Source organism: Podarcis tiliguerta (genome assembly GCF_965153285.1).
Source record: "Podarcis tiliguerta genome assembly, chromosome: 4".
NCBI classification, from domain to species: domain Eukaryota; kingdom Metazoa; phylum Chordata; class Lepidosauria; order Squamata; family Lacertidae; genus Podarcis; species Podarcis tiliguerta.
This window is the reverse complement of record NC_139537.1, coordinates 37505652-37518501: the sequence shown is the minus strand read 5'-3', so window position 1 is coordinate 37518501 and position 12850 is coordinate 37505652. Positions and strand designations below refer to the sequence as shown.

The following is a 12850-nucleotide window of genomic DNA, read 5'->3' as shown; positions in this document are numbered from 1 at the left end:
GACTGATGGGAGCCAGAATTCAAAAACATTTACCTTTACCTTTATGTCATGCTGCACCCCTGGCACACAATTATACTCCTAAATATACCTCAGGCCTTTCTCCTGGTGCCCTGCTAATTAAAATGTGATGGGTATCTACTATGGTAGGACCCTTTTCTGTGGTCACATCTGAGTTATGAAATGTGCTTCTCCGAGAAGCTCACTTGGAGACCACATTGTGATCTTTTTATTTTCACTGGTTTTTAATTTTTTTTAAAAAAATCTTTTAATGATTATAGATATTTATTGGACTTGAAGATCTGTGAAATTCTTGGTGCTGTTGTGAGTTTGCTTTATTGATATTATCCTCTGTTGCCAGCTTTATGGTGTGTTATATATTATTGCTGTTTTCTATTTATTTGTCATGGGGCATCCTAACAATAGTAGCAAATTAATTAATAAGTTTCAGTGGGTAAATGAGGGGAAAGTAGAATAGATGATAAAGTATGTCGACCAAACATAGTTGGGACAATAATTCCTTGATTTTAATTTTTCCGTACTAAATCCTGTGGTTTTGGTTTTATTCCTGGTTTTCATTTCTAACTTGCAGGTTTTTGTTTTTTTAAAAACAAATGATGAGGAAGATCTGATATATGGGAAATTAAGCAACTTTCGCTCCCTTCCCCAATAGAAAAGGTTAAAACACCTTCTAAGAAACTTGTCTTTTTCTGTATCCTGGAACATGGGAAATTATAGTATCTAAACAGGCCTTAGAAATTACTGCTTACATGACTTTACCTGGAAAGTTAATTGCTAAGTTGAGTGATATAATATCTTTTTGGAAAAATATTGAAACTCACGCAAATTCAATTATTTTACATTGATATCACAAGTGTATAAAACAAACAAGAATTCCATTTCTTAAACGTACTGTGTAAGTGGAATTTTAAAGGACAGTTGAGATGCTTATGTAACCTTCTTATAGTGATTTAGTCTATGCATTTATACAAAAAAGCCTAATTAAATAATAATAATCCGATCTAATATTAAATGCAGCCACCGAAAGCATTAACATTAATATGATACATCAACAGAATGTAAATGTTGTTCTGTATTTTTGTTCATGGTTCGGACAGCTAAGCTTATTTTGAAGAATTTGGATATGAATGTGAAAGAGCATTTTTACACAGCTTTCAACTTCTTTTCAGTTTCTTATCTTACCCTTCCCATAACCCAACTGAATGGGCCAAGCCCACCCCCTGCCATCTTTGCTGTGCTTTCCCACCTTTTCGTAGTACTTGACTTCATAGTCCAAGATGATCCCATTAGGATGTTCAGGCTCTTGCCAAGAGAGAGAGACACTGTTCCTGGATGTCCGGTCTTTTCTAATTATAGTAATAGGGGATGGAGCTAGAGTGGGGAAGAAGAAAAAGAAAGCAAATGGAGTTTATCACTGTTCTAATCCTTGGCAAGGAGGTGGTGTTTCCATTTGAAGGGCTCCTGAGTATAAACCTGGATCCGTATCAACACTCAACAGCTGGATTATAGACTTCTTACCCAAGCCTTGAAGCAGGATAGCCTGAAGGAAAACGAGTTAGGCTTTCTATTGCTAGAAGACTGGTGGCAAATGAGCAGATGTTTCTAATCTGCTACTATAATGTAAGCAATGAAATACATTTGATATATTAAAAAGTGAAGCAAAAAAAAGTGCTCAGCCTATTTATTATGATGTTGCGGTGTTATTAGTACCAGATTCTGCAGCTCATTGATAATTTTTTCATATTCCAGGCATATGACAGAACTGGAGTAAATTATGGGCAAGGAATCCCAAGAGGTCCAATGCTAATAATAATAATCATAGGTATACTGTTGAACATACACTTTTCTGTGACATTCTCTGTGGTTCCCCTATCGCAGTCCACTTCAAATTTCTCCCACATCCTTAACAATTTTCTACAGAGCTTAAGCAAACATTAGCTTTTTTTTAAAAAAAAGACACCACTAAAGCACAATTCATTTATCAAGGCACAGGTAATTTTGCTGACATAATGAAGAAACACAAGTACCAAAATGCAACGTGGTGAAACATTTTATTGTTCATATTCAAGTTCTCTCCTTCTTATGGCCCCATCAGGACAGGGATCACAAATGTGACACCCAGAGGCTCTCATGCAAGAGAAGGGTCCCAATAAATATCCCTTCACAAATCAAGAATACATAACATACTTTTTGCAATTCCACTGATATTCTGTTAGCACTGGGTCAGTCTCTAATACATTGAAGTCATTATGCTATGTCCCAATAGTAGCCATTTTGTGTCATGCCACACCTCATAACAGCCACTTTGTGATATTCCCATCCCTGACCATCAGCATCAGTTTTTTTGTATGCCATGCCCTCATGGCAGCCATTTTGTGACTGGCATCCATGGCGTTTTCTTTAAATAGTAAATAAGCCCACTGGCCCAAAAAGGTTGGTGACCTTTAACTATAAAGTTAAATGTTCTACTAGATGTTTAAACAGATCATTCAGTGAGCCCATGGTTCATGCTGGGTATCCTGGTAATATGGCAGGACACTAGAAAAATGGAAGACAAATAATCTGATGAAGATGACATGTAAGAAGTAAATGCATGCTAGCTTTCATATGAAAATAGCAGATAAGGTGAATATTCACATTTATTAGAAGATCGGCTTGGGATTTTATTCCAAATCTGCTCAAACAAATGGTAGCTGAATTGTTTATAATACAACTGAATAGTCATAATGGGTTAGAAACAGTCCAGATTACTTGAATGAAGTTCTCATAGACATCAACTGGAACTCAAGTTATGACAAAGTTACTCCATTGATTTCATTGAGACTTCTTTTCCCCTAATTTAGCTCGGCTCATATAATTTTATTGACCCTAAAAACCATAGAATTTTTTCAAATTACAGCTTTCTGGGAATTCATCATTATAAAATCACCACCATCATTTTCAAATACAGGTTTTAGTCATAAACATGGTCAACCCTTAATTAGGCGATTTGAATTAATCTAGCTGATTCGAGATTCATTGAAACCAGAGAAATGTGAGGGTGCATCCAGATTAAGTTCAGCTTCATGCATATAAGTAGTGGCATAGTTGCTGCCCAAAAATGTTTTCATGCAGTTGGAATGTCTGTCACAAGACACAGGGGCCTGAAGGTTCTTGTTTGTGCACACCAAGGTAATGAATATCTATAGGAGGAGCCCCTACTGTAGCTCATTTCTATGACAGCATTGTTGGATGTGCAACAGTAGAAATAATTTAGTTTGTAACTTGAGGGTGAATTATGTCATCAGTAAGTCAGCTAACCAAGAAGGTAGAAGTGGTGCAGATGTTGCTTAGCAACCAGGCAAAGTTGTAGAAAGCTTGCTGACGCAACATGTGCTGTGATTGGCTATGTACTTCTGAGAGAGTTCTCTCCTGAATATTTGGTTGAATATCTCCTTGCTATGCATTCCTGAACCTCTGTTCCATTCTCCTCAAATTACATTCTGCGTTCTGCTCTGTTTTCCTCAGAAAAGTGTTATTAGGCTTTATTTTCTCTTCATCAGTGTTTTTAAAGGGACTTTGCCAGCAAACATCACTCACAGCATGTGCTCCTCCTACATGGTTCAGGTGCTCTGGCATTAGTGGAGTGATGCAGGATGAACATATGGCGCAGCAGCTTCTATTGCTTGAAATGGATTTTGACAGCAGCTCTGTTGTTGCCTGAATGGATAAAGCTGCTCTTAATCTGGGCACTTCCGACAAACACAACAGAACATGCACGCACACATGCACACACACACACACACACACACACACACCAGTAGAAGTTCAGCATTATGCAAGCAGCTCCAGCTTCGACCTATACAACTACTAAATTTCGTGAGAGGTCTTACTGGCCTCTATGTCCCCAAGGGGAACCATGCATCTAGGAGAAGTAACTTCACATAACTGAAGCCTTCCTTGCTGATCTTTCAGTAACAGTCCCTATGACTGAAAAAGGACCACATTTACAATTCAACTGTGGCAAGACCAGCAAGGACTGGTCCAAGAATTTCGTGCATAGCTCGAAATACAAGGATTATAATAACTGACAAGCATTAAGCAACACAAATGGATCTGGATTATAACATCTACTCACTAGTAATTGCACAATCAGAAGTACAGGCTGCTGTTAAAAGATAGATATAATAATAGTCAGGCTGTTTTGAAATGCAGAGACCTAAGTCATGCATAACTTCCTACTAGTTCATCTTTACATTCTTCTAATTTGTACCCTTTAACACTTTAGTTTGCATTTTCCAAGCACAACAAGCTTATGCTAAGATAGGTGCCATCCATATTTATGAGTAATTAACAAATCGTTAAAAGTTATGATTTCCCACCACCACTAATAATACTATAAAGTCAATCAATATAGTGTTGATGAGACAAGGCTAACAATCCTGATGACAGTGATTGCTCCCAAATTGTTGTAATCACTTTTTACAGTAGTTCCAGTTTACTTATATGCTTCTCTCTATGAGTCACAAATAATGTTAGTAGGTTGATTGTGAATTTTTCAGAAATATAACAGTTTTTGACCCCCCCAACAGCTCCTCCAGTTACTGAAGCCACAACATTGCACATTGTTGATATATGCCACACCATGTCAATGGAACAGTGAAATCTTGATTACAGTAAACATGCTCACCTTTATTAATCAGACCCCACCTCTGCAATAGCAGAACTATTTGTGTGACCATATACTTTATACACTCAGATCTTTTCCAGGACCCACTAGAAACCACTAGATTCTGCTACTGAGTTGCCTCCCACACTATCCAAGCATCAGAAATTTTAATTTCAAGACCCGATAACCCTGCATATCTGCTGTGGGTACTGACGTATAGGAGATTCACTTGTTGTTTATACATATAAGTATTTATATACTGCCCTCTAGCAAAATATCAACATAAACAAATTTGAAGCAATCATTAAAAAGGATAGGGATTTTGTTCTCTCAGTTTCTCATTTTTCCAGTCTTCAATTCAGTTCTCCATACTTTGCTGAACTGTGTGATTTTATTATTATTATTATTCTCTTAAAAATCTATCAGCATTTCCCATAATAAACACATTTTTATATGTAGTTTTGATTAATGTGCACATTTTTGAAAGCAGCTTTCTCTAAAGTAATGCATTTTTTCATTATTTCCATCAGTATACTCATTTTTATGGACACTTTTCTGAACAGATGCAATTTCGTAGAGACTGGTTCATGAACTACATAGAAGAATTCGGACAAGTGCTAATTTCAAAGGTCACCTGTGTTGTGGTTCACGATTTATTTTTATTTTATTTTTTTGCAAAAGTATGAATTGATAGTTTTGGCTTCAAATGATACATGAATGGAATTTCTCCACCAACCCTACTCAAGAAACATTTTAAACAACTGCATAGGGCTATCAGCTTAAAGATATATATTTAAGAGATGCCTAAAAGTCTTAAGCAGACATTAATATTACTATGAAATTTATTCAGTCAGTCAATAACATCATTCTGTATATAATAACTAATCCAAAACCATAAACAGTCAAACATTAAAACATATAAACCAGCAGTATCCGAAGAAATAGCAGCAAAACCTTCACTGAATATAAAAGCCAAAGGCTTGATTGTTCCAACATGGGAAACTCTTAAGCGACACCAAACTGTTAAAGGATAAATAAATAAATATTCTTTATCTGTTACATAGATTTTGGAGGCAATGAAAGCAAGTCTGGGAGTGAAAAAGCTCATTCTTGTAAGTGTTTAAGATGCAAAACATAAAGAGCATGAAGCTTCTTAAACTCCTGACAATAATTTTAGATTTACCTTGCTAAAATTGATTTGCTAGAGAAAATAATCCCTAAGCATATCATGCATCTTCCTTTAGCTTAGTAGCAGCTAGACATAAATTTCCTTATTGATTTAAACTCCATGTGCTGTGTTTGTATTTGTTACACGAATAACTGGGCTCCAGGTGAACACATGAGGAAAGCCATGCCTGCAATGTGCATACATTGCACTCAGTAGTTACGGCTTCCTAACGGTTACTAACTGTTCTGTTGAGACGGTAGACTCTCTATAGGGATTACAAAGATTCATATGCATGCAGCTGGTCAATGATCTCAGAATGATTCTGGACTATTAAATTGGATATGAGGAGAGTATCTAAAACCAGGTACAAAGTGGCACATGAAAAACCTGTTTGGTTTCTTTCTCACCACCATGGTAGAACCCAAAATTTTCATCCCTGCAGCGTACTATGGTGGTTAACATCCAGTATGGGCTTCAAATATTTAGATAGGCTGGAGTGTAGTGTCCACGAACCTGTTTAGCTTTCTTGGAGGACTAGGTGGACTCCATGACCATCTTACCACTGCAGTTTTATCTAAAGCATAGCAGAATGCAACTCATATCTAGGGAGAAAGTTTGCTCCCTAGCGGTGCCATGAAATGTAAAAGACATGCAATAGTGGGAAACTGATTTCTGAATTCAGATCCCCTATCACTGAAGCCCAAAGAAATGAGGTAGAAGAGTTAGAAGAATTGAGGAAGATGCGTTGAAGCTTCATTCTGGGGCCTCAGGATTGCAGCTGACCAGTTTGTGCTCTTGTCTCCCCTCAGCATTTGTGTGCTTTGGATGAAGCCCTGCTCATTGCGTGTCAAGATCCTCAAGCCAACCCCCCATTAGGAATACAGTGGTACCTCGGGTTAAGTACTTAATTCGTTCTAGAGGTCCGTTCTCAACCTGAAACTGTTCTTAACCTGAAACACCACTTTAGTTAATGGGGCCTCCTGCTGCTGCTGCACCGCCGAAGCATGATTTCTGTTCTCATCCTGAAGCAGTTCTTAACCCGAGGCACTATTTCTGGGTTAGCGGAGTCTCTAACCTGAAGTGTCTGTAACCTGAAGTATCTGTAACACTGATGCAGAATTTTGGTTTAAAGTTAATTGGCAAAATTTAGGCCACAACTTTATTGATTACAGCAAATGTGAGCAGTATTGGCTTAGGCATTGCCCCCTTTGCAGGAAGTCAGTAAAAGTAAACCACCAAAAGAGGGAGCTGCTTTGGGGGGACCTGCCTGCATCTCCATAATGCAACAGGTGCTGTGGTGTAAAAGGAATGTTAGAAACTGGGACAGAACCAGGAAAACTAAAGCAATGATCCTTATGTCTGAATGCAACCTTTGTCTGGATCCAACTCTCTGTTTCTGAATGCATAAACTGCTGTTAAATTCCATATGAATGAATAAAATATAACAGTATTTAAAATAAAAACTATCACAACTCTTTCACAAGGCTTTAAAGCAAAAGAACTTTTAGTTTTCAAAAGACTTCTAAACTGGTGACCTCACTAATTATGTATTTTCTTGTAGGTAAGGTAAAAGGTAAAGGACCCATGGACTGTTAAGTCCAGTCAAAGGTGAGTATGGGGTGTGGTGTTCATCTCGCTTCAGGCTGAGGGAGCTGGTATTTGTCCACAGACAGCTTTCCTGTTTGTCCACATGACTAAACCGCTTCTGGCTCAACAGGACATCCTGACGAGTGCCAGAGCACACATAATGGCCTTGTATGGATACTCTAAATGCCCTTTACACACAGACTTATGCCCTATTCCACTGGGCCTCCACATTTTCTAGAACTATTGTATGTAACCTTTGAATGAACAATACTGCAGTTTATCATGCAAATGTACATTTAAATTACAGTATTCTTACAATCTTAAAGTTATTTTGCTGAGGGAAATCTGTGAAAATTTGACTATTCTACTTCAGTATGCCTGCTTTTGTTTGGTTGGAAAAACACTGTCAAAAGCTACTGCTTTTTGGCAAGTCTTCAGTGACCAGTATGAAACATCTTGGGAAGTGATGTCTCACAGCTCGGTTCGCAGATGACTGATAGCACAAGCAAAATAATTACAATGTTAACTAACTCTGATAGGTTCCCTATTGGGAACATCACTGAAGAGGGCAAGTCATGAAGAACAGTCTACATTCTCACCTTTATGTGGTGGTCCCTGTAGATTATATAAGACATGCCTGAAGGATGGGGATTTTGGATGAAACTTGTCTTGCTGCTATTTCTTTGTGAACAAATAGATGATTATATTCTCTTTATCTCAGTCAAACACCTTTCAGAAACAATGACTTTTCTCAAAAGACAAACCTTTCCTTTTATAACAAGGAGACATTTTGCAATTGAGCTCATACAATTTTGGCCACTATCCACCAGTTTCCTATTTGTTTATCTGACAAGTGAAATGGCACAGGTGGAACATCTGGCCCAACGATTTCTATAAACATCCTCTCATTAAGAACTGGTGCAGTTTTTTCTTGACTGCTTCTTTCCCCAGAATCCATGCTATACTGGAAGAAGGGGAGATGAGGGTCAGGCTTTGTTATAGAAAGAATAATGTTGGGTATAACTTAAAACTGTTTATTGTTGTTGTTATTATTGCTTTCTATTGATTTATTGGTTTGTTTTTGCCTGTACAGTGGAACCTTGGGTTGCGAACGTGAACCGTGCGGGAGGCACATTCGCAACCCACAGCGTTCGCAACCTGCAGCGCTGTGTTTGCACACGCGCATGATGCGATTTGGTCTTCTGTGCATGCGTGAGTGTCGAAACCCAGAAGTAACCCGTTCCAGTACTTCCAGGTTTCGGCACGTCTGTAACCAGACGCGTCTGTTACCCAAGGTACCACTGCGTAGGATATTGTGTTTTTTAATGTTTGATGTTTTGTTGTATTTTTATATATGGTGTAAGTTTTTTATATTTATATAAGTTTTATATTTTTATATATGCTGTAAGCTGGCTGGGGAATTCCAGCCAGATGGGTGGGATATAAATAAAATTATTATTATTATTATTATTATTATTATTATTATTATTATTTAATTGCATTTTCTCAGAAACAGAAAACTGTGTGAATGAGCTGAAGAATTATGAAATGCATTATGATTCTACAGCAATGAGCATGACTGTTGAACTCATTTGGTGGAAATATCAAATGGACAGCAAGTGGAATTTGCCAAAATAAAACTAACGTTAGTACCTATCCTATTGAAGAGCTTTGTTTAGACAACAGTTTTACGAAGCACGATTTCAAGCATTTTAAGATTTAATACTTAAGACAAGGCCTGCCCTGGTTCTTAATGTGTGCATTAGGTGCATGGAACATATGCCCTAAAATTTATTGGGTTGAAGATCCTGTCTACAGGGTCTGCAAACATAAAAGGGGATAAAAGAAAGCAAGGCAGAAAAGACAGCAAGGAACACAAAATGCCCCTAACTTTCACGTCACAGACAAACTATTCCTATCTAACAACTTTCTCTGTAAGAACAATCAGTGGCGGTTATTTTTCACTGGTACTGTTAAAATGCATATTAAACTTTGGCTTGTTTCACTCTTTCATGTGCTGTTGTCTGTCCGTCTCCTTTTAATAGAGAGAGATACAAAGTGAGCGAAACTAACGTGTTCCTCATATGTTTAACATGTGTGTGATAAATCAAGGATATGCCAAGTCCACTTGAAAAGTAACAGGCTGCACAAGATATTCACTTCAGGAACCACAAATCACAGGGCTGTGGCTTTCCCAGATGGAGAGGTAAAAATCACGTATGCTTTTGTAATGGTTTTTCTGGAGTAAACATGTTCAGTTTTTCAGTTTCATGCACAAAATAGAAGCTTTTATGCTGCTTTGTCATTCCTGTTGAGAAAGCCTCACGGTGGTTGATGGAGAGATTCTGATGCCAGCTGTATGAATACTGTACAGTTAAATTATTCTCCTCCCCTGCCAGCCTTCTTAACTTCACCTTCTCTAAAATCCAGAGTCAGCTTCTGACATCTTAAAGATCAATGGTGAAAGACAGTGTGATCACCCTTGTTTGGAGTGTAAGGATTATGCACTGAGATCTTTGCTTCAGCAGGTGCCTAAATCTTATCTAGGGTGGTTCACAGCACTGCTCTTGTGAAGCTTATTATACATCCAGCTGCTGGATATCTTTCAGAATAAGGAACTTCCTGGTAGTTGAAAGCTCTCAGCTATGTGGGAATCTGAAGGCAATGCATCTAGTTCACTACACAGAACAATGCCACTGTGCTTTTGATTTTATGCAGCTATAATACCAGTATGGGATGGTGACTTGTCAACATTTTAAGATCAGTTTATGGCTAAAGGGCAGGGGAGCTGTTGAAGACAAAACCAAAGAAAACAGCCCCATTTGTGCATACATTATTAATTCCAGTTGATTCAGGTTGAATGGGGGTCTTATTTTAGGCAATGGGTACAATCCAGATAAATTTAAGTGAGCTTAAGTCCAACTAATTATAATTTATTTGAAATTTGGCTGCAATTTAAATAATAGACGTGCTGTTTCAAGTATGCATGAGGGAAGGAATATCAACTAATGGCTTGCATGTGTGAATAGGTCACAGGCAGGACTTTCATATTCCCTCAAACACCATTGCCGTTCAGTGATTACAGCTCACAAATAAGCTGTTTGTCATCAAGTGATGAGAAATTACAAATTTAATCAGAGCTGAGTTCATAAATCAAGAGTGGGGAACTTGTGGCCCTCCAGATGTTGAGGGGCTCAATCTCAGATCAGCCCCAGCCATCCTAGCTAATGGCTAGGGATGAAGGGAACTGCAGCCCAACCACATCTGGAGGGATACAGATTCCCAACCCCTGAGTTGAAAGAGGCCTTGGTCAATTCCCACTCTTAAATCAGCCTACAAAATCCAGATTACAAGGAGACAATCACAGATGAACTGGCTATTGAAAGGTATTTACAAATTTTATCCTTCCTTCCTTTGTAGCTCATCAAATCTCAGAAATTTAGAGTCAACTAAAATCAAATACCGTATTTTTCGCTCTATAAGACGCACCAGATCACAAGACGCACCTAGTTTTTGGAGGAGGAAAACAAGAAACAAAAAAATGTTCTGAATCTCAGAAGAGAGAACAGCAAGAGGGATCCTGCGCAGTCAAAGCAGCAATCCCTCTTGCTGTTCTGGTTTCTGGGATAGCTGCGCAGCCTGCATTCGCTCCATAAGACGCACACACATTTCCCCTTACTTTTTAGGAAGGAAAAAGTGAGTCTTATAGAGCAAAAAGTACGGTATACAATATAACCCCCCATCACAAAATTAACACTAGGCAGGCATATTAAAAAATTAAGATAATTGTGTTTAAGGACCTGCCACACACTCTTCTTCACTCATTCTCATCTCTCGCCTCCCCAATCCCAAACCACTTCAGTTCTCCACAACTGGGACAGTCTTATTCATGCTTCCAGGGTCAGGCTGCTTCACGTGGGTGATCGTTTATGGAAGGAATTGATGTCTGAATGCTACAGTAAGCTTTCTTAAAGGGTTGACCCTAGTGGGGAGCATGAGAGGCACAATTTGGACTTTGATTCAAGCAACAAACTACCTGTTTCTGTCTCAAATTCCTTTCCAAGCACACACTGCTCTTCCTACTGTTCTATTTCTCACCCTTTCAACCTTCACCAGCACAAAGTTAAATGCCCCCTTTTCTTTTCTGAAAAATGAAACCAAGCAGTCTAAGGAAACATTTAGAGCTCAAGAGGAGAGCAGGTGAAGACGAGAGGAGAGGAAGTGGAGTGATGAATGGGAAACTTTGGGTCTTGATGGACAAGGCTAGCTCTTAATCACACTGAATTATTTTCTGAGGCTACTCCTATCGCAGTGATTTGGAGCAGGGATGTTGATCTAAATAAACAGAGTTGTTCTTCTCATGGGTTATCATTCTTCTCTGAGTTTTGGCTCTGAGAGCAGGGTGTAAAGAAGTGGAATTAGATTATTCGGTGGCATAATTCTTTCCCCTAAAAAAACAGTTTAAAAGAAAGAAAAAATAGTTTTCCCTAATGAAAGTAAAAATCACCTAGCATGAAATCCCCTGGAACTATATAGTCTTTTTCTTTTTTAATAAACAAAACATTAAATGAAAGCATCTGCCTGAAATTGGGCAGGCTTAAGCCATTCTTGAGGGGCTTCTTCGCCTAAAGATTTTAACCCATTTTTGTAGAAAGTGAAAAAATGCAAGAGTTGTTTTCAGATTCCCCATTACAGTAAATGGAGTTGAAACAAAGCTTTGGATTTTTAACAGATCAGATTCAGACCCAAATAATGAATGAAATTGGAATGACACAGAGCATATCTGAAACAGACTGGGCTGCTTCCAAATGCTACAGATGCAAGACAAATCTTGTGGTCACTGCACACCCCTTATATCTTATTTGTGCTTTGAATGTCAGTCTGTCCCCCATGGTGGGAGCAGATAGTCGCAACCAATGCCTAAGCAACCACTCACAAATTTGTATTTTAATAAAGTTGTGGCCAAAATTATGCCAAAAATCTTAAACAAAAATTCCTGTGTAATGTGTGAGTTATTGGGGTGGACCTGGGGACCTCAACACGCAACCAAAATACAGCCAATTAAATAAGTTAAGGTTCTTAAAATAAAAAAGAACCCAAAATCTGATCTGAAAACCTATCTGTGAACTAAACATTGACCAAGCAGACTAGATAAATCTGCATATCAGCTTGTCAGAGTGGCACAGCTGTCCATCTCTCTCCATGACACATTCATAATTAGCACCTTGCCTCAGGGGATTGTGGATTTCATATAATTCTCCTGTGGCAGTCAGTGACCCGTCCTAAGCAGGGTTGATTGGTGTTATTAGATAACATCTGTGTGAAAACATATTATTGTGAGTTGAGATGAAGTCTTGTTCCCTTTAGCATGGCTGATAACTACCGTTATAAGTCTGGGCCTTAGCATTATAATATAGTGGCAGAAGCCT

At 38.3% G+C, this 12850-nt stretch overlaps 1 protein-coding gene across 6 annotated transcripts in view; it reads right to left on the bottom strand.

Annotated features, from left to right (window-relative positions):
• Window positions 1-12850, bottom strand: part of EPHA3 (EPH receptor A3) — a 201028-nt gene that overhangs the window by 46236 nt on the left and 141942 nt on the right. For 3 of the 6 annotated variants that reach the window (XM_083438313.1, XM_083438312.1, XM_083438316.1), the window contains 2 exons: window positions 4136-4165; window positions 1265-1389 (listed from right to left, as the gene is read on the bottom strand). In XM_083438313.1, coding sequence (XP_083294439.1) covers window positions 1265-1389; window positions 4136-4165 — 155 coding nt within the window. The remainder of the gene's footprint in view (window positions 1-1264; window positions 1390-4135; window positions 4166-12850) is intronic. The other 3 variants (XM_083438315.1, XM_083438314.1, XM_083438317.1) reach the window with 1 other exon arrangement.